This window comes from Schistocerca gregaria, chromosome 5 (assembly GCF_023897955.1).
Source record: "Schistocerca gregaria isolate iqSchGreg1 chromosome 5, iqSchGreg1.2, whole genome shotgun sequence".
NCBI lineage: Eukaryota > Metazoa > Arthropoda > Insecta > Orthoptera > Acrididae > Schistocerca > Schistocerca gregaria.
The window spans coordinates 641,636,778-641,659,990 of NC_064924.1; the positions used below are offsets into that span (position 1 = coordinate 641,636,778).

General features: G+C 42.9%; 1 protein-coding gene across 1 annotated transcript in view; it reads left to right on the plus strand.

Annotated features, from left to right (window-relative positions):
• LOC126273092 (repulsive guidance molecule B-like) overlaps window positions 1–19,580 on the plus strand; it is a 1,683,331-nt gene extending 1,663,751 nt beyond the window's left edge. The window contains exons 7-8 of the mRNA XM_049976517.1: window positions 9,035–9,385; window positions 17,846–19,580. Coding sequence (XP_049832474.1) covers window positions 9,035–9,385; window positions 17,846–18,172 — 678 coding nt within the window. The 3' untranslated portion in view covers window positions 18,173–19,580. The remainder of the gene's footprint in view (window positions 1–9,034; window positions 9,386–17,845) is intronic.
• The last annotated feature ends 3,633 nt before the right edge of the window (window positions 19,581–23,213 follow it).

The window sequence follows — 23,213 nt, forward strand, 5'->3', positions numbered from 1 at the left end:
ACTGCCGGTATCCATGAACTTGTCCGCCCACTAAACAGTAGAGTTTCGATGAGGAACACGACACGGAGGCCCAGTGTTAAACTGTTCTCTGAATACATGCTCGGTTGCGACGATGAGCTCCTGATGAGCTCCTGATGAGCGCATGGAGGGGGAAAAAACCCACCAAAAGCTGGGTTCCTCCCTTTCGAATTCGCCCAGTCCCACACTTCAGTGAGTAACGGCCGTTGTGTGGTGTGTGTTTCGAATAAGAAAGTACCCGCTCCCTATCCTACATATGCGACAAGCCTCCAAGTCTCGTTAACTCTGGTAGATCCAGCAGTTTGTGAGATAAGAGGACTGCAAATTTCAGAATATGTAACGCTGGCGACTCTTGAGACGATTCTAACAGGTGGCTCGAGCTACGAAAAGGTTTCAAGCGATCAGGAAAATATTTTCTGGAAGACTCATCGGACATAGGGGCGTAGTTATAGGCCTATATCGCTAACGTCAGTCGGTTGTAGATTTCTAGAAGACATTTTACGTCGGCGTTCTGTGATATGTTTTTGCTTTTAGAAATGTCTATAAGATAAAGCACGAAGGTCACCCTCCTCTGTTCGTCCACGAGACCTATATTTCGTGGGTGACAGCTACCCTTGTTGATGCCTTGTTCGGTGCTTTGGTGGCTTCTGAAAGGTACTCGATACATCTGAGCAGTGTTGCTGAGCGAACAAAATATGAGCTTGTGGCATTTTGCGCATATTTACTGGAAATAGAACCAAACACGTAGTCCTTTGGGGGGGGGGGGGGGGCAGCTTTCAGGAGCCAGTTGACATGCATGTAAACGGCAAGGTCAGATCACAGGTGCACCTAAGCCTACTGCACATTTCTTTAAGTGGTGGGTATCGAAGACAGCTGAAACATATCGATCTTTTTTGTTCTATTTGACACGCCGAAAATCTCTCTCTCTCTCTCTCTCTCTCTCTCACTCACTCCCTCCCTCCCTCCATCTCTCTCTCTCTCTCTCTCTCTCTCTCTCTCTCTCGCTCTCTCTCTCCCCGCCCCCCCCCCCTTCCTCCGCCCACGCACACACTTCAAAGTCTTCATTAAAGCATTTGGGGATAATGCGCAGGTAAAGTAAACTTATACCAACAGTTTCTCTACGCGTTTTCGTGTCTAACTTATACTTTGTCTCATCCATTTGAGACTACCTACCTAGTTTTACTGTACATTACTTTAATGTCCTCTCTCTCTCTTTTTTTATATTTTTTCTTTTCAAATCGGTTTTTACCCACTGCAAGCGTTCTTGCTCCTCCTCTATAAGCTTTTTTAAGTGTACATTGGAATTTTAGTTCTTGGTAAAAAAGTTCATTAAATATCGGGCTAGCCTACAGTCTGTTAACAACTTATATTTCGTGCACTGCAGCTCACATGCGCCACTTGTTGGGCGATGTGACACAAACGTGTCTTCATAACTGCACGCGACTGTACCCGACAAGGAATGGCTTGCGTTCTGCGGGTAGGAGAAACCAATGACGTAACAATGCACGCGGAGGAATACGTAGAGCGATGTAGACTCCAGTGTTAAACAGTAGGTAATTAGTCTCCCTGAAGAGGACCACTCAAAAGTAGGTCGAAACATCGGCATTGTAAACGTTTTAGTATTTTCTAATGACGTGCCCTGACACCCAAAACTATTTTATTCACGTTGAAACTGGCCGTGGAAGTCTGTGAGCTTATATTAATTTATTCATTTTTCTGGCCGTTGAGCTCCTTGACTGTAGATTATATTACTTTAAGAAATATAGCAGTCACTTTTTACATTTTTTTTATTTATAACGTGTTTTGGGCTTTCGGTCATCGTCAGTCGGCGTAATATATATTTGTCTTCATGAGAATATCGTTAACGCATTCTGAATGCTGCAGCTGCTCTACGCAAAATAACGCTTTATCTAGCTGTTATACTTCGTGAGTTGTATACTTACTTTCTGTTCTGGTTGATGGCGCTCCTGTTTTCCAAAATGCAGTCGATGAGAGTTTATGATGTGCTATGGAAGATGCACGAAAGCCCGAAAACTACACTGGGATAAACAAAAATGTATAAAATGTGGCTGGTAGCTGTATCGTAAAATAACTCAGGCTTGAACTTTAAAATGAACAGAGTATAACACAAGACAGCTGCCGAACTTACACGGGAACCTCCCCATCGCACCTCCTTAGATTTAGTTATACGTTGGCACAGTGGATAGGTCTTGAAAAACTGAACAAGGATCAATCGAGAAAACAGGAAGAAGTTGTGTGGAACTATGAAAAAAATAAGCAAAATATACAAACTGAGTGATCCATGCGCAAGATAGGCAACATCAAGGAGAGTCTGAGCTCAGGAGCTCCGTGGTCCCGTGGTTAGCGTGAGCATCTGCGGAACGCGCGGTCCTTGGTTCAAGTCTTACCTCAAGTGAAAAGTTTACTTTCTTTATTTTCGAAAAAATATGATGTGTCCGTTCGTTGATTGACGTCTCTGTTCAACGTAATAAGTTTAGTGTCTGTATTTTGCGACCGCGCCGCAAAACCGTGCGATTAGTAGACGAAAGGATGTGCCTCTCCAATGGGAACCGAAAACATTTGATCGCAAGGTCATAGGTCAACCGATTCCTCCACAGGAAAACACGTCTGATATATTCTATATGACACTGCTGACTGCATGGGCGTCACATTACAGGAATATGTTGTGGACCCACCTAACTTGTACACTTGGCGAATGGGTAAAAAGATTCTTCTACCTTGCCCGATTTAGGTTTTCTTGTGGATGTGATAATCACTCCCAAAAAAGTGATGAAAACATAAGAGTTTGTCACATAAACTGCAACAAATGAATGCAACAGTTTCACAGTCGCAGAGTTTTCCCTGTGCTCTGTCAAAACGTATGTTTTTAACGCTTTCAAATTTTTCCGTGTGTAGACCGTCAAATCCTGCATATGTCCAAGCAAATCTGAACATGTTCTGGAATTTTGGAGAGGGAAGTTGATTATGTATGAGTGCCTGAACTTTGATAATTGTCTGAAAATAAAATCTTGAACTTATCACTCGAGCGAAGACTTGAACCAAGGACCTCTCGTTCTGCAGCTGCTCACGCTAACTACAGGACCACGGCGCTTCTGAATTCATACTATCCTTATGTTGCCTATCTTGCGCATGGGCTACTCAGTTTGTATGTTTTGCTTGTTTTTTTCATAGTTCCACACAACTTCTTCCTGTTTTCTCGATTGATCTGTGTACAGTTTTTCAAGGCCTGTCCGCTGTGCCAACTTATAACTAAATCTGAGGGGGGTGCGATGGGGAAGTTCCCTTGTTAGGTTGCTACGCCGCACTTAAGAGTCGCCTGCGCCGAGTGCGCTGTGGCTGATCCGACCGTTGGCGGAGACTGCCGAGACACAGCACGTAGTGGGGGCGATGACTCTGGCGGGCCATTCCCCAGAGAGCAGGCGGCTGGACCCTACCTTGGGCTGTGCCACCAGCCCTTTCTATCCCTTTCCCTTGTGTTTGTGTTTACTTCTTGGGGCGACGCCTGGCGGCACACCTTGCCCCCACCCCTCCCCAGAGACGTGTGTGTTGTCGCTTTCGCTGCGACCCTTTTCGCCCCGTCTGTCTGGCCCACTGACCCAAGCCCTGGTCGTACATCCACAAGTAACTGCCGGCCAAGAGTTTCAGGACGGAGTTCAGCGACCAGTTTGGGATTGCTTGTCCGTTTTAATTCCCCCCCCCCCTCTCTATTGTGATTCACGTTTTACACACCACGCAATGGGCTTGTTGCCTGCCCAACTATGTGGCAGTACCAACAAGGGTAGGATTCCCGACGCCAGTGGACACTGGAAAACATACGTTTTGCTGAAGTCCCGCTGGTCATTAAAGTGTTAACGATCGCTGTGTGTAGCGGTTTAGCCACGTGCTCCGCCGCCCTGCAGTGGCTGAGCTGTCTGACGTCATCGTCTGTCTTGACCTTGGCGCAGGCTCAGAATGCCACAGCAGGACTGGTTGCTCCCTTTTTATTCCCCGCTCCACTACCTCCTCTACCACTGCCGAGGTTTTGTTCCGCGCGGCGACATTTTCGGTCACGGTTCGCTAGCCCCTTTGCATCGTGGCACGCCTGCAGTGTTTCTTCGCTCTCGACTGCTGCCTGACCCGATGTCTGTGCCCGCAGCCCTATACACACGACGAGGGGACGAGTGATGACATCTTTTTAATGCGTGCGAAAACCATTCCTCGATTTACGGCGTTTCCTAGTAAATGTGGATGTTCTTCGACTGCAACGGAGAGAACGGCTAGAATTAAACGCAACGTATACAGCAAGTAACTATTATGGATAGTTAAAACCTACACCAGTATTTTTTGGTATTTGTTTGGTCTCTTATTACTGGTGTTTAATTTTTTTTTACTGAGAACCGGGTAAAAAACGAAATATCTGGTAGCTGTAGCAGCAGTGCTAAAATTTCCATAGCTTTGAAATATACGTTATTGTAGACAACAGGAAAAGCGATCAGTGCCATTTTAATAGCAACACCGACAGAAACAAGTAACAAACACATAGTAAAGCATTTCTGAGACAAAGTACCTGTTAACACGTGGCATGGGCTATTAAATGGTATACGTGTACTAAGTGCCCAAGACTTCCCGAATCTGTCAGTGTGGCAGTTTCTCGCAGACTTCGTCGGATATCCGTCGTATTTCGGAATGGCAGTGTCCCTAGATCGGAACTGTTTCACGAAGTGTGGCATCAGTGAAGTACAATGTTCCATTTGCTCTAAAACATTAAAAACGGGGGGACTCTCAACAAACTTGCGACATCATATAAGGAGAAAAACTTGACAGTTCATTCGTAGTTTGCAGCAAAGATAGAAAGTAGATGATCTTCTAGCTCTGTCTACATATAATGCCTTTATCTTCTTGTAGCCCTTGAAAACAGACAAATTGACAAAAAATACAGTTGTTCTACGTAAGTGTTCCCCTTTAACACTGACTCCTCGTAATGCTCAAATAGTGGGGTGATCCTCGATTACAGCTTGACTTTCTAGCAGAGTTTCAAAAAACGGTACTCCTGTGATTTCTGTAGTGTTCAACGACTTCACTGGACCCGAGCGTGCTAGCTGTATGTTTTTGTTTGAAGAATCGAAGTCGGCGACAACAGTTCAGCGTAATTTCCGTATCAAGTACGCTAAAGATCCTCCTAGTAGGCCTAAACTGAACGTTTCTTGTGCGTTGAGCAAGAACAAAGTGTACGGCCCCTTTTTTTCGGTGAGAGAACCATCAATGGGCTAGTGTACCTGGATATGTTGCAACAATTTTTGATACCACAGATCAATGAGAGTGACGAAGAACGAAATGTTTACTTCATGCAAGATGGTGCACCACCTTGCTACCTAGCTGACTTTCGGGATTTTCTGACTGACCGCTTTCGAGGTCAATGGATTGGCAATGATGCGCCAATTGCATGGCCCACCGCTTCCCAGACCTGACACCTCTCGTCTCTTTTAATGGGGATTCATCGAGGACATTGTGTTTGTTCCTCTGTGCCGCCTTCTCTACCTGCACTTAGAACAAGAATTTACGCCGCCAATGAGCAAATTACACCTGCAATGCTACAGCGAGTTTGAGAAGAAATTGACTTCCAGTGGGATAAGCAACGGAAGCCACACACCTCTTTAGTAGTAGTAGTATTCTCCCTTACGGCAGGTCTTGTCATGGTTTAAGCCTCTTCCACTTGTCCATAGTCAGTCTTATTTCTGAATATTTGTCTCCTTTTATGTTGTCCAGCATTTGATATCTCCTTTTTCCTCTTCTCCTTTTCCCCTCCACCATTCCTTCTATTCCTTCCTTCAATAAATAATCCCTTCTCAAACAAGGTCGAATCAAGTTCCGTTTTCTCTTTCTGATAACTTTCAGCATGTTTATTTCTTCTCCAACTCTTCTTAATACTTCTTCATTCCTTACTCGTTCTTCCCATTTAACTTTTTCCATTCTTCTCCATATCCACATCTCTAGTGATTCCAATTTTCTTTGACCTTCCTTCCTCACTGTCCAGGGCTCCGCACCATATAGTGCCGTACTCCAGATGGTAAGTCTTTTCCTCAGATCTTTGTTTAGTAGTCCACAAAGTAATTTCTGTTTCCTCTTGAATCCTTCCTTTGCCATTGCAATTCTTTTCCTAATTTCTGTTTGGTAATACATATCATCGACTATTACACTTTCCAAGTCATTGAAGTTATTCACTTGCTCTATTTCCTCTCCCCCTATTTACATACGGCATTTTCTCCGCTTTCCTCCAATTACCATGCTTTTCGTTTTCTTCTTGTTAATTTTCATTCCATATTCTTCTAATTTTGTGTTTAGATCGTCTAACATTTGTTCCACCTCTCTTGCATTCTGTCATCACAAGCATGTCGTCTTTAGTTTAAGGTACGAAAACTTGATGTGTTTCCCTACAAAATGACACTAAACCCAGCTCTGTACCTTCTTTCAGTAAATTTATATAAATTTTTGAAGTTGTAAAGTTCTTTTTGTAACTCCTTGTATTTGTACTGTGTGTTGTCACGTGTCGAGCTGCTACTGCAGTTCCCACTCCTTGCTTAAAATCTCCTTTGAATAAAATTATAAAATAGAAAAACGCTGGACCACAAACATAGATAATCCAAAGCTTGCCTTTAGATAATATAAATGAACAAACTGACACCGCAAGACTTGAATCACAAATTGAAAAGACCGATACCTCGTCACAGAGACGAGTGAACAGAGCGTTACTCGCAGCACATAACATACTGACCTCCCTGATAACTTATATGGATATGGTGTTTGTTCTTTCGGACATGTCCGAAAGAAGAGACACCATATCCATATGAGTATATCGTTTTGGCGATACCAGCCATGACCTTCTTCTTCTGTGCGCATGCAGACATATGCCCCGAACTCTTACGGGTCTTGGTACGAATGTCTTCCACGAGTAATAAGTGTTGGGGAGGGACAGTACGAAAGTAGTGTGTGGACATACAAGGTGAGAATGTGGGTCTCGCGGGAGGCGTGCGCGAGATAGTCCGTGCAGTCGCACTATGCTCTGTGCCCTCGGTGGCTTGGATGGATAGAGGGTATGCCATGTAAGCAGGAGATCCCGGGTTCGAGTCATGGTCGGGGCAGACATTTTGACCTGTCCCCACTGATACATATCAACGCCCGTCAGCAGCTGAAGGTATTAATATATAATACTAATATCACTGATCTACATCTACATTTATACTCCGCAAGCCAACCTATGGTGTGTGACGGAGGGCACTTTACGTGCCACCGTCATTACCTCCCTTTCCTGTTCCAGTCGCGTATGGTTCGCGGGAAGAACGACTGCCGGAAAGACTCCGTGCGCGCTCGAATCTCTCTAATTTTACATTCGTGATCTCCTCGGGAGATATAAGTAGGGGGAAGCAATGTATTCGACACCTCATCCAGAAACGCACCCTCTCGAAACCTGGACAGCAAGCTACACCGTGATGCAGAGCGCCTCTCTTACAGAGTCTGCCACTCGAGTTTACTAAACATCTCCGTAACGCTATCACGCTTACCAAATAACCCTGTGACGAAACGCGCCGCTCTTCTTTGGATCTTCTCTATCTCCTCTGTCAACCCGACCTGGTACGGATCCCACACTGATGAGCAATACTCAAGTATAGGTCGAACGAGTGTTTTGTAAGCCACCTCCTTTGTTGATGGGCTACATTTTCTAAGGACTCTCCTAATGAATCTCAATCTGGTACGCACCTTACCAACAATTAATTTTATATGATCATTCCACTTCATATCGTTCCGCACGCATACTCCCAGATATTTTAAGAAGTAACTGCTACCAGTGTTTGTTCCGCTATCATATAATCATACAATAAAGGATCCTTCTTTGTATGTATTCGCAATACATTACATTTGTCTATGTTAAGGGTCAGTTGCCATTCCGTGCACCAAGTGCCTATCCACTGCAGATCTTCCTGCATTTCGCTGCAATATTCTAATGCTGCAACTTTTCTGTATACTACAGCACCATCCGCGAAAAGCCGCATGGAACTTCCGACACTGTCTACTTGGTCATTTATATATATTGTGAAAAGCATTGGTCCCATAGGACTCCCCTGTGGCACACCAGAGGTTACTTTAACGTCTGTAGACGTCTGTCCATTGAGAACAAGATGCTGTGTTCTGTTTGCTAAAAACTGTTCAATGCAGCCACACAGCTGGTCTGATATTTCGTAGACTCTTACTTTAACAAGCGTCAGTGCGGAACTGTATCGAACGCCTTCCGGAAGTCAAGGAAAATGGCATCTACTTGGGAGGCTGTATCTAATATTTTATGGGTCTCGTGACAAATAAAGCGAGTTGGGTCTCACACGATCGCTGTTTGTGGAATCTGATTGCCTAAATCCATGACTTTTGTGATATGGTGAGAGGAAAGTGCAAGCGGGCTGCGCATTAGGAAGAAACACAAATTTTCTATAACATTTATGTGTATGTACAGATGTATAGCCTATTACTTTAATAGTGTAATTGCCTGATTTGTTTTCAAGTTAAATAATCTGGACAGAAACTTCCTGTCAGATTAAAACTGTGTGCCCGACCGAGACTCGAACTCGGGACCTTTGTCTTTCGCGGACAAGTGCTCTACCAACTGAGCTACCGAAGCAAGTTTGGAAGGTAGGAGACGAGATACTGGCAGAAGTAAAGCTGTGAGTAGCGGGCTTCGGTAGCTCAGATGGTACAGCACTTGCCCGCGAAAGGCAAAGGTCCCGAGTTCGAGTCTCGGTCGGGCACACTGTTTTAATCTGCCAGGAAGTTTCAAATCAGCGCACACTCCGCTGCAGAGTGAAAATCTCATTCTCGAATCTGGACAGAGCTTGTTCTTCGATACTGGCTAAGTTGTAAACATGGACATGTTAAATTGAAGTCTGCTAGTTGATTGAGGTGCTGCCGCTGTGCGGCCCGGTGCGAGCGCGGCAGTGACAGCGGCCCTCGTGCCGCTGTGCGTGCTTCGCAGGTGACGGTAATCGTGCGCGGCGCCCCTGCTGGCTCGGCCGCGTGCTCGCGCCACCGCAAGACGTACGAGGCGACGGCGGACGCGCCGCTGCCCGCCACCTTCGTGGACGGCACGCAGCGCTCTGCCGGCGGCAACGTGCAGCTGTCGGTGCACGAGGAGGGCCGGCGCGTCGAGCTGTGGGTGCGACACGTGGACGCCCTCGTGGTGGTTCGGCGCGCTGGCCGGTACCTGGCCTTCTCGGCGCGCCTCCCCAGGCACGTGGCGTTCGGCGGCGGCGGCGGCGGCCGGCCCAGCAGCGGGCTCCAGCTCTGCGCCAGGGGCTGCCCCAGCAGCGAGCTGCTGCACCCTCTCGTAAGTACCAGCCTCGCTTTCCCTCCCCAGACCCCCCTCCTGTACCTGCGTCTCCCGGTGTGTCCTATCGACCGAGCTCTTCTATTAGCCACAAGCTCTCCCACAAATTCATTACGTCACTGGGCGAGGTCCAGCGGGAATCTAAAATTAGCGAATGTGGAAGACACGGACGGGGGCTGCGGTTAGCCGGCGCTGGGTGGATGTGTGGGTCGGCTGAGAGGATTGCCAGGATAGTCCGCACATTTGGGATATAAACATTGTATCCAGATGACGCAATGATTCACACAACTGCGTAACTAGCAGGAGATCCCATGTCCGAGTCCCAGTTCGATACCCATTTAAACTCGTCACTGCTGATTCCGCATAAAGTCCTGATGCAGCTGATATCATCAGTTCCTTCCCTTTCCTATCTCCCCCCTCCACTTTCAATATACATTGTTTCTTTATTTTTAACAACGTCTGAAGAAACAGGCAATGGTGATACTCTTGCAGCTGTAGTAAATTGATGAAATGTATTCGCAATTGCAGAATCTTTCTGACATCAGCTGCATTAGGTTTGAAGTTATTACCTATTAGTGACACGCAAAAATTTGTGCCGGTCTGGGACTCGAATCTAGATTTCCCACCTGTGGTGAGCGGTCGTCTTAAACAACTTCAGTTCTCAGAGAGCGACCCCCAGGGCGAATGCAAACTGCCATACATCGTACTGTCTACGACGCCATCGCACTCAACTTAGATTGCCCACGACAAGCGGAAAATCTGGATTTAAGTCCCGGTCCGCCACAAATTTTCATTTGTCTCCAGTAGGTGATATCTTCATGTGATATCAGAAAGTACAGAAGAATGCTGAAGATTAGATAGGTGGTTTACGTAACGAGGAAGCACTGAATAGAATTGGGAAGAAGAAGAATTGGTGGCACAACTTGACTAGAAGAACGGATCGGTTGGTAGCACACACTCCGAGGCATCAAAGGATCACCAATTTAATATTGGAGGGAAGCTTGGAGGGTAAAAATCGTAGAGAGAGACCGAGAGATGAATTCACTGAACAGATTCAGGCGGATGAAGGTTTCAGTAGTTATTCGGAGATGAAGAGACTTGCTGCACAGGATAGAATAGTATGGAAAGCTGCATCAAAGCAGCCTCTGGACTGAAGACCACAACAACAAGGACGGTACTCTTATCGTCTGAACTGTGTTTTTGTAGAAGTGGCACGAAATAAAACCTTCAGTTGCTGTCAGTTAAAGCCACCGGTTTCGGTCAACGACCATTATCCAGCACTGATTCCACTATAATCCAGCACAGATTTTCGATAACAAGAGTTGCATACGAACATTAAAGAAACAATGTCAGAGATCAAGCATGGATAAAATAACTTTAAAATATATTATTTGTAATGTTTCCTCTTCCAGAGATAGTTACTTGGAATGACAGTTATATTTTGAATCGTTTGACTACATTTCAGTTCCGTAAGAGGCTGCAGTCCAGACAAGGTCCTTCAGAAATGCTTTCCTGACTATTGCAACTTGCATTGTATATCCCCTCGGCATGGCTCATCGCCAGTTACGTTGTTGTCCTAAAATCAATACTCATTTAATGGTTTACGTGTCTTATTCCCTTATCTGTCAGCATCGCCTGATTAATTGGGCTACAATCCATTGCCCTTCTCAACATTTGTTGATTATCATCTTATAATAATCTTCCAAGCCCTTTGCCGTCTCAGACAAAATTACAATGAATATAGCAAGCCTCGAAGTTTTTACTTCTTCTCTTCGAACTTCAATTTCCCTACCAAGTTTCCCCTATGTTTCCTTTACTGCTTGCTCAATGTACATTAGCGTACAGCACTGACTCAACTACTGCTTCCGTTTTACGTCGGTAGACTCTTATAACAGCCCTCCTGAACATGTTGTAGACAATCTTCTGCGCTCTCCGTTTTATCCATACTACCTTCACAATTTGAAAGAGTGAATCATGAATCGTAGCATTGTCAAAAGCTTACTTTAAATCAACGGATGCTATAAATTTCAACGCGCCCTACGAGCTTCGTAATGTTAGTCACGTTTCTTAGAAGGGAATGTGGATTTGTGGAAGTTCGGACACACAGTCAATGACACGGCACGATTCAAACTGAAAAATGAGATTCTAGGTTGAAGGACATAATACCATTGATTTCAGATAGGCATAATAACACTTAATTTGCATATTACAATATATAACAGAACTTGGTAGTATTATGGAACCACATTCAAATGGACACACAATAGAGATTTGGGGAGTTCTTGATCATCAGCATAATGAAGATATTTCGATAGTAAATCTGTCAAAAACCTACTCTGGTTATGTGGATACAGCAATTGCTTAAAAATGAGTTTGGTGCCAATAGTTGCAATGTGTTCACTTATAGACAAACCAGAATTCCAAGATAGAGCTGATTTCACAAAATGTTAGGTACTTAATTGTAAAGCAGTTCAGTACATTACTGATGTCCCTCATTATGTTTACCGTGGCACACTCGTAAACAAATCTCTCGTAGCTTAATCCTCTACCAAGTAAATATTGGCTTTCATTGTAATACAGTAACTTCATCCATAAAAACTGATGTCTACAGCTTTCCACCGCCACTCACAAGCGATTTCAGCGCACTCTACCAGCCACAAATTCACGCCGTTCGTCTTTGCTAAATAACGAAACCATCTTTGGTCTACGTAGTGCAGATCTATCTCCCTGTTTCAAATGGTAACAAAAAGTCTATAAATGAAAATTGCCTTTTACGCTGCTAATTCTTCTATTTTAGTTAATTAATTCATTAATGAAATAATGGAAAATATATAATTGCAAGGTAACAAAACGGGATGACTTGGCACATATAATACAAAATTTCAAATAGTTTCACACGTCAGTAACAGGTGGCACTTGTTGTTACTTTCATAAAACATGGGCATACGTACTGACAGATTCTAAATAAATCACTTAATAAACTGCATACGAAAAGAACCAAAAAGTAAATTTTGTGTTAATATCTTCAATTTACTGAGTCGTTACAAATTGTAGGTTTGCCTTGCTTCTAGTCTTATCTTCTAAGGTACGTCATGGATACATCTCTCCGAAACTCAAATTGATTGACCTCCCCGAGCTTGGCTTCTACTGTAAACAATTCGTCAGTATTTTACAATTACAACTTTTGAAACTGATGACATTACAATATTTGCACCTGCTTTCTGTGCAAGCACTACTGTATTCTTGAAGTGTCAGGATGTTTCGCCTATCTCACATATTTTGCGCGCCAGGTGGAATAATTATTTTAATAGCTGGTTCTCTCTAGAACATCAATAATTCTGGGAAAATGTCGCCTGCCCCGGTGGCCTTGTTACTATTTAAATCTTTCAATGCTCTGTCTAATTCTTCTCATGATGTGACATCTCCCATCTCAACTTAAAGGACTTACTCTTAACAATTTTGGTATTGGTTCCAACAACTTTTTCTTCATATAGCCCTTCAATATATTTCTTCCACTTTTGTCTGATTGCAGATAGTTGATATGTGTAGTTTTAATAATGTGGTTCCATTATGTATTTAATTCATCATGCAAACGTTGACGTAAACAAGTGCAGGAACTTCAAGTATTACGCAATTCACTGACAATCATCTGTGGAGTGTTAAGTGCGTGAACATACCTGGTTACATAAGATGCTTTTTAAGTGGATTGTTTTATTTGTGGCGAACAGGTTTTTATTATTAACAGACATGTCTGGAATGTGCTACATAATGTCAGCTAGAATACCAACATGGCATGTGATACAGTCGGGAAGTATGACAAGTTTTTTTTAAAGGTCTGAGGATGACAGCCTTGTTGAAACCGGTAATCAGGAATAAATAACAATGAATGCGATCTTGGCTATTAAATCAACTCCAAAGCAATTACAGGACGCTCATTCTTATCTCTAATTGTGAGAAATTTCAATCGACTGTCTTTACTTGCGGTTCTGTCGTGAGGTAGGTAGCAATTTTGACACGGAACCTTGTTCTTTGGACGGCAGCACACTACCACCTCTTGAAAGATTGTCGGTGGTGTTCTGGTTCACTCTGGACTACTGTAGGCTTTCGTGACCGTACCTCGTTTCAGTAAAACTGCTACGGGTATGTGACCGCGTGCTGCCACTACGTTACATATCGCGTAGGTATAATGAGATTGAGGTAAGAGAGATTATTGTGCGTGCATCTCCGTCCATGAATGGAATATCCCGGGTTTCAATACGTCAGAAAACAGTTTATGCTGATGCGAAGGACCTTCCACCTCGCTCTGTAATGTGGCGTGTGTAGTATGGATGTAGATACACAGAAAAATTTATCGCTTAGTGCTTTTTCACTGTTCAGGCATTAAACTTCAGCTGCATAAGTTTTTCATTTACTCCTTTCTTACCACTAATTGTATTTTCAACGTACCTTGCACACAGTATCGACACGTACCACTGAATGTTCAAACGCCTGTGAATTCCTAAGGGACCAAACTGCTGAGTTCATCGGTCCCTAGACTTACACACTGCTTAAACTAACTTATGCTAAGATAAATAAAGAAATAAAAAAAACGCACACACCGGAGGGGAGGGGGGACTCGAACCTCCGGCGGGAGGGGCCGCGCAATAAGTGACATGGCGCCTCAAACCGTGCGGCCATAAACCACTGAATGTATTTGCAAAATTATGTACGCATACTAGACGTAGTTGAGAGAGACGATATCATAAATATTGGTTTGCGTATAAAACTGCCAGTTTCGTAAAACTGAGCGCAAACAGTCATTTTGTGTTTGATAATGAGAGCACATATTTTCAAACATTTTCCTAAACTGTTTCTCGCTTACATTTTAACGTAAAATATAAAGTAATTTTTAGGTAAGCAGACGTTCGAAACTTTTATGCATGAGAGTTAGATTCTTCAATGAATCGAGAATGGGGCGTTAATGGTGTTTCCTGATCCATGTGTAGGTATAAGTGACCCAGCTGTTTGGCCTTTGTGCTCACTTGACTCGAACCCTGTCGATTTTTACTTGCGGGGACATTTAAAATCATTGGTGTATTCGTTTCCGGTGCCTGACGTGTGTGGGAGGATATGAGGAAATACGCAGCAGTCCTGAGGTTTTGGAGCGAGTTCACATCCTATGGATTTGAAAGGGGTGTTTTTTCTCTGGCTTCTTGCATGACAGTGATATAACTACAGCCTCAATTGCATTTTAGTGCATTTTCTATATTAACAAATTCGTTCTCCTTCGGTAACAACAAATGGCCGGAAATAAGAAATTTTTGGGTAATAGTTTTAATGATGGCATATTCCTGCAGAGCGATCTTCAACATTCTTACGTGGATTCGGTTCCATATTGCAAATCACTGCAATCGAGAGATTTATTCCAAATAAATAAATAAAAAAAACGACGGAAATGAGCTCCCATGGAATACAAAATGAGTCAAAACACCGTTGCAGAAACAACGACAAAAGCATACCAAATTTTAAAAGAAGCAAAATCTCAGGATTGGCGATATTGTACAGAAGCTCGAAATTTAGCGCGGACTTTAATGCGGTGTGCTTTTAATAGTTTCCACAACGAAACTTTATCTAGAAAATTGGCAGAAAATCGATACAGATTCTGGTCGTGTGTAAAGTATGCTAGCGGCAAAGACATAATCAGTGCCTTCTCTGCGCAATAGGAATGGAAATACTATCGATGACAGTACTTAGTAGCACTAAACACAGCATTCCGAAATTCCTTCACCGAAGATCACTAAGTAAATATTCCAGAATTCGAATTGAGGACAGCTGCCAACTTGAGTAACGTAGAAGTAAATATCGTCGCAGTGGTGCAGCATCGTAAATTACTTAGTAAAAGCAAATCTTACGGTCCAAACTGTATACCTATTAGGTCCCTTTCAGCGTCTGCTGATGCAATTCCATTCTTAACACTCCTATACAACCGAACACACGACAAAAGATCCGTACCCAAAGACTGGAAAATTGCACAGGTCACACTAATATTTAAAAAAAAGGCTCGTATCATTAACGACGATATCAGGCAGTATTTTGGAGCATGCATTGTGTTCGCACATGAATTATCTCGAAGACAAAGAGCTATTGACACACAGTCAACCAACACGGATTTAGAAGAGATTATTATTGCGAAACACAACTATCTCTTTAATAGACGAAGTGTGGAATGCTATCGACAAAGGACTTCAAATTTATTTCGTATGTCTATATTCCAGAAGGGTTTCGAGACCGTACCTCATAAGCGGCTTGTAATCATATTATGTGCTTACGGAACATCATCTTAGCTATTCGACTGGATTCACGAGTTCCTGTCACAGGTCATAGTTCATAGTGACCGACGGAAACTCATCGAGTAAAACAGAAGTGATTTCTAGTGCTCCCCAAGGTCGTGTTATATCCTGTTTGCTGTTACTTACAGGTACCTATATAAACGACTTTGGAGATCATCTGAGCAGCTGTCTCATGGTGGTGGCAGAAGATCAAACCAAATTGCAAAATGATTTAGAAAAGGTATCTGTATGGTGCGAAAATTAGCAATTGAGCCAAAATAATAAAATGGTGAGATCATCCACATGAGTGCTAAAAGGAATCCTTTAAACTTCGATTACATGATAAATCAATGAAGTAAATTCATCAATGAAGTAAATTCAACTAAATGCCTAGGTATTCCGATTACTAACTACTTAAATTGGAAAGAACATATAGAAAATGTTGTGGGGAAGGCGAACCAGAAACTCTTTTGGAGTACTGCTGCGTGGTGGGCGATCCTTACCAGAGATAATTAAAGGAGCTGATCGAGAAAGTTCAAAGAAGAACAGCACGTTTTGTGTAATCGAGGAATAGGAGAGTGTGTGTCACGAACATGAGACAGGATTTGGGGACGACATCATTAAAACAGACTTTTTCGCTGTGGCGGAATCTCCCCACGAAATTTCAATCAACCTTCTCCTCCAAATGCGAAGATATTGTGTTGACGCCGATCTACATAGGGAGATACGATCATCATAACAGAACAAGTGAAATCAGAGCTCGCACGGAAAGATACAGGTATTCGTTTTTCCCGCACTCTGTTGGGGAGTGGGATAGTAGAGAATTATTGTGAAGGTATTTCCATGAACCCTCTGCCAGCCACTTAAGTCGATGTAGATGTACAGCAACTGGTGGATGGTTCAGACCTCTCTAGAGAACAGCACATTACGGAATGGAGTTGGTTCTATTTTGTATGACACAAGAGTACTACACACATTCAATCACACTCTGCAACAGATAATCAGAAATCATAAGAATGGTAGTTGGCGAATGACTCATCTAGCTACAAATACTTTTAAAAGGTTTTATTTTAGTGCCATAACCGGTTTTTCTCTACCATGGCTAATATTTTTCGTTACGTAGTTGTGAACAATAGCATGTCGTCTGTTGTACAGTAGGTTCCAGTACATGGCGATCTGCTTTGTTGTGGTCTACGTGGTTTTCTAGCTCGATGTAAATGTTCTTGAATTCCACCATAGCTCACTTACTGTAAATAAATCACTGTGGCACACTTCATAATAGTCTTAAAATGGGTATTGAGCATCGCACATCCGTTATACACTTCATGTTTTTCTTTACAATGCAGAGATTACCTTGGTGCATCCCCAACTGACATTAACAGCCGCGGAGTACAAAGGATCCAACACGGATAAAATAACGTTAAAAATTGTAGTTGGTTCTCAATAGCATAACTACGTCCAGCTGTGCTCAGGCCTCTGGTGATCACTTTTGAGAGAAGGGAAGGGTCGGCTGGGTGGCAGAACTCGGTGTGACGGTATGAGGTGTGTAATGACGCTGTAGCGTCGAGAGGTTTTCTTCCTCTTCTTTCTCAGTTTGTTACGTAATCCACTTTGAAACATCACAGCATATGCGTCGATCTGCTATAAAAGTAACAAGTGCCTCCTGTTAATGGCATGTGGTAACCTGTTAGTTTTTATATTGTCTCTACAGTTTGGAATATCAAGAGGGTCATTCCAGAAGTTCTGTATACTGTAAGATAGAATTAAAGAAAATAGTTTATCTTACAAAAGACCGTCACAGCCCTTCAATATAACCTCTTTTCTTCCTTATGACAACTTTCAAACGTCTTGGCAATTTTTGTGTTTCGCATGGAGCATCTTCATTGTTGAGCTGTCTTTCATCGTACGTTTTCCTTTCATCGTACGTTTTCCTTTCATCGTACGTTTTCCTTTCATCGTACGTTTTCCTTCATCGTACGTTTTCCTTCATCGTACGTTTTCCTTCATCGTACGTTTTGCTTCTGAACAATAGTCACATGTGGGGCATACGTGCCCTCTAGTTTTGAAACACTGTGTATTACGACTTGATCGTCGGATCTGGACGAGAGCAGAGTGCCTTGCTTCACACGCGCCGTGTCTCGTGTGCCCGCAGGAGGACCGCGGCAGCGCAATGAAGCAGGCTGACGCGGAGGCGGTGTGCGGCGCCAGCAACCTGACCGGCTCCTACCACGACTGGTGCGTCTTCGACGTGATGACGACCGGCGCCGACGACTTCGCCGCCGCCGCCCACGCCGCCCTCACCGACGTGCGGCGCCTCGACCCGCTGTCCGCGCCGTCCGCGTCGGCGTCGTCGTCGTCGGCGTCGGCGTCGGGCGGCACGCCGAGGGCCGGCCGCGAGCAGCGCTCGGGAGCGGCGTCGCTGGCGGCGTGGGTGCGCGCCGCCCTCGCCGCCTCCGTGTTGCTCGCCCTCGCGGTCTGAGGCCGCCCTCCCCGCCCACAGGACCTCACATCACCCGCGATACTGCGCGACAATGGTCATTAAACCCTGTAGCCGTAGTGGATGTTGTAGTCCCGTAGTTAGCAGTAGTAAATTAATCTCTGTATTCATTCGTCAGTGTTAGCTGTCGTCCTCTTCAGTCGTGACTTCGTGTAATAGTAGCAGTTTTTCGCGATAAGGTTCCAGCCCTCACGATTCGTGTCGACTGCTGTTCTTGTGTAGACATATACACTATACCGTGTGGAATTGCAAATGGGGAGCGCAAATTGTTGGACTTCGGGTTCGGTTCGACTGCTCGCAAGAGTTGCAGCACTCCGATGTCTCCCTGTGTGAGTGTGCAGTGTGACGGCGCCGCTAGACAGTCTTTTTTGTGGCATCACAACAGCCGGCGCCTGTCTTTGGCGCAGAAAACGGGGTTAGCTGACACTCACCGAGGGGACCCTTCACGTGCCACGCCGAATTCCTTCGCAACTGAATTCCAGCAGCCGGTGCTCACGGAGTGCCGTTACAGCCGCAAATGGTGTGCGCTGCCGTGCCCTATCGTGCACTGGCAAAAGCATTTCGGGACTACAGACGCAGGAGTGCAGCTTTAAATTGCCCCGATTAATGACCTCGGCTCCACTGTGTACCTCTACAGCTAAATTTCTTACCCTTCCACCTAGATATAGGTAACAGTATGTATGCAGTTTACTGTTATCCCTCATTTCAAACAGAAGCGTAAGTTTCGTGCGCGTGTGACACAGCTCACGACAAGATCTCAAGCAATGTTTGTGCAGCTCTGCCAAATGCGACTCCCTACATATAAGCGTGTGTACCAGTATTCACCAATACATAAGAAAGTTTTTTTGGTATTAATCATCTTAACGAACAGTATTTTTCTACAAAGTGTCACAGTCGTTTTTAATCGGGATGTACGTACGAGTGAGAAAATAAGTGCTACGCCACTTTTTAGGCAACAGTACGTTTGTATTTTACAAGTATGTAAATAACAGTGTAAATATGTAATATTGCGTCAGTAGTGTACTACTCGGAGGCAGAGTGCGTGTGCGGGAGGCGGGATTAAGCAGCAGACACCAGGTGTTTGGTGGGGGACTCCCCGCCCTCCGCCACACGGGGAAACCCCGTGCAGTGCTGCCACAGCCTCCACCGACATCTGCACCACTCACAGCCTCGTTGTTGTCATTTTGTTTGTTTTCGTTTTTTGTGTATGTGCTGTGTATTGACAGGCAACTGAACAAAGTATTTTGTTTTCGTTTTATCTATGTAAATAGAGATGTACATTTTAATTTATAAGAAAAAACACTTGTGATTTGTAGTATATTTACGGTTAAAAGAGATAGTATATACAGATAAATAAAATCCGAATATATATCTATATACATAATTTAAATGGTTGTTTTATTCATCTGAATGTTTCCTTGCAAGTACTGTAAACTGTATGCTCAGAGGAGTTACTGAAAATGACACTGTAGTCATCTAAGGATCAGTGCTATTATCCCTTAATGTTCAGTCAATGTTATGGTGCCTTTCAGACTTCAGACATTTACTGTTCTGTTGCGCAATGTTGCCACACTTGTAGTGTATTGAACTTAGCTAGTAGAAACGTTTTCAAAAATATCTCAACAAACATTACAAGCCAATAAGAAAACAATAATGTGAAGCTTTTTCTCAAAAATAAGATTATAATTTCAGTTATCACCCCTATAATAGACAAGTATTTTATTCAGAATCTAGAACTGGAAAAAGGAAAAAAAGCACAGGAAAGTTTAATACATAATTTTTCGTTTCGATGTTCAAAATACAGTTTTCTTATAGTCCACAGTTGTTCTGGGCACAAGATAATCTTCTACTCTTTTTCTTAAATATTCGAGAGCAGTTTTAGTGAACAGCGTAGTTAACGCCTGCAAAATGTAAAAAAAAAGAAGACATACATGCCAGAGCTTGTTATAAATGCAGTTTATGTTCCAGCACAAACTCTCTCAATTTCAATAAAAATTATAGATTTCAGCCATCACCAGTCATTGAAATGGTGACATTATATCATAAGATGCTGTGTAGTTGACTCTACCCATGGAGAAAATGATGTTGTCAATGAATGTGTGAGACCTGTAATGTAGATATGTATGTGAAAGACTTGTCAACAGGTACCACTCAGCCCTTTTTTGATTGATGAGAGAAATCTGGTTGTGGTTCCAATTTTGTACAAATTAATTACAAATCATATGTTACACTATAATATTATCAACAAACACAAGAAACTGAAATACGCATCATGCAAGGGATAGCCACAGAACTGGTATCACACATCTGTAAGACATCACTGTGATTATACTGCCCATTTACTGATGGCCAAACAGGGTTTATGGCACTTCACTGCAAGGAGCCAGTATTGCAACTGAAAACACATAAAGGGAGAGGGCAGAATGGCCTCAGAAGGGTGGGGGACAGGGTGGCTGCCTGAGAATTTGGAAAAGGCTTCACAAATGTGACACCAGTTAGTGGTTGATGATCTCACCAAGGTCAGTGTTAGATACATACAAATCTTCTGTCTCACTTAACACTAAAAGCTGGTAAGTTAATAGTGCCACACAACAACAGATTTTACTGCCGATGACTAAACTGATGCTCTAGACAGGCAATATATCTGAACAACTTTCTACCATCAATCTTCTTGATAATTCAATGTGAACACCTGCTTTCATGTGTTTCAACAGTTACAGTTTTAGCAAATTCACAAGCAATCATAAACATGATACACTAGTACACTAGGTACACCGTATTCTGTTAGATGTGTTCAATTATCGTCGAACAACACTTCTACTGAGCGGGTTACAGTGTAATGTTAACTGATCGTATCACAGACACCACTTTCAGAAAGAATCTAGTGAAGAAATTGTCTAAACTGATTGCAGCAGTTTTACGTACTCCACGGTTGGTGGCTCATGTTGTACCTTGTCAAACGTCACTGTTTTTCACCCATGAAGATAAACCATAATTATTAACTGCAGATAAAACCCTACAACGCGTCTTTTGATGTAAAATTTGTTCGAATCGAGGATCCTGATAATTGATGGACAAAGCAGCACTCACGTACAAGTCACACCAACTTCAAATGCAGCGCTAATTTGTAGTATCACTGGAAGAATGACACGCTTAACCCTGTACTGACTGCTTTTCTATTAGGAGTTAACAGGACCTTGCAATGCGATCGCGTCTGTGTTCAAAATATTTCAGTAAGCACGTTTACTTTGATTGCAGCATTAACTATATTTAGACGTTTATAACAGAATTTGATGATAGTTTACGAGTAAACATTTAGTCAGCTGTTAACAAAATATTTGTTAATCAAAATCCTCCATGAAATACCACTAAAGCACTTCTATGTACACATCTACTTGGATTCTCTGCAAATCGCATTTACGTGTCTGTCAAACAAATGACGTAGCAACTTAACAATATCATAATTTGAATAAACAGCTTTCCGTAATCACTAAAGAAAACCCATTATGTGGAAATAATATTGGATTTTATACATGCACTCGTATTGGGACTAAATCTCAAAATAACTATTTAGTCTTTTTCCCCTCTAGAATGTAACAAGTGTACTTTAACCTCGCGGAGTTATGTCGTTGACTATTCACTTCTTGAAATTTACTGAAACGCGAATTATATACTTAAATATCCACTTCGTTTACAGTAATGCCCTTTACATAAGCGAGCCCGAAATTTTTATTAAAATATACAATGTTAATTATTCTCATTCAGTGTATACAAATCTTTGCTCCATCGTCAACGATAAAAGTAACCACACGTCAGCGATATAGCCCTCCTCTTCCCGATAATCAATAATCTTTCTTTAGTACCAAAGAAAATGTGTCGATGTATTGACTGTTCGAAATATGATTCCCTTATCGTATATTTCGGAACTTTTTCTTAACAAAATATTTATCACCACCTTTTAAACTCTCATGAGCGCCTCAATTACTTTCTGAATGAATAATAAATATTAAATATCTTTGTCTATTAGTAAATCTCCCTTAATTACTTTATTCTTTTTCGTTAAATTTTTTATTAATTTTTAAATATTTTTCTTTCTGTCTTTTGGCAATCAACAGGAGGGATTCTATCTACTGGCAAATCGGGAGATTCCTCTTCACTTCGAACGAATAACATTTTACTTCTCTTTCAGAGTGCAGTTAATCGTCTTTGTCATGGGGGCAGAGACCTCCCTGCTGAGCGGACTGAATATTAATAAAAATAAATCAAACATAAATCAGCAAGGGCCACCGCCACTTAAACTCTGACATCTGAACAAAGTAAACTGGGAAGTTCCTTCAGGCGTTGGACCAATAGGTATTCGTAACTATCCTTTTCCAGTAGATGAGACGGATTTATCTGATTGGTAAAATGGTTCTGTGCTTAAATTGTTCACTGCAACGAGGATCAAAATTATAACCTGTTACCCGAATCGTAAAATCAAATGTATTGCTTAATGCTGCTACCATATAAACTTCCGTCCACAAGTATGCAGTGTCTGCCAAAAATCATTGAATCATCCAGTGGAGCTATACAAACTGTAAGACTCAACTAGCCTTGAGCGAGCACGACACATACATTACTTCAACAGCAGAACAGACGGTTCTCCGATCCGAACCAGGCATCACCAAATCACACAAATTAACCTCTTAACAGATGAATGGTGAAGATTAGATGGGTAGATCACATAGCTAATGAGGTGTTGAAGAGGATTGGGGAGAAGAGAAGTTTGTTCACTTGACTAGAAGAAGGGATCGGTTGGTAGGACATGTTCTGAGGCGTCAAGGGATCACCAATTTAGTATTGGAGGACAGCGTGGAGGGTAAAAATCGTAGAGGGAGACAAAGAGATGAATACACCAAGCAGATTCAGAAGGATGTAGGTTATAGTAGGTACTGGGAGATGAAGCAGCTTGCACAGAATAGAGTAGCATGGAGAGCTGCATCAAACCAGTCTCATGACCGAAGATCACAACAACAACAACAAC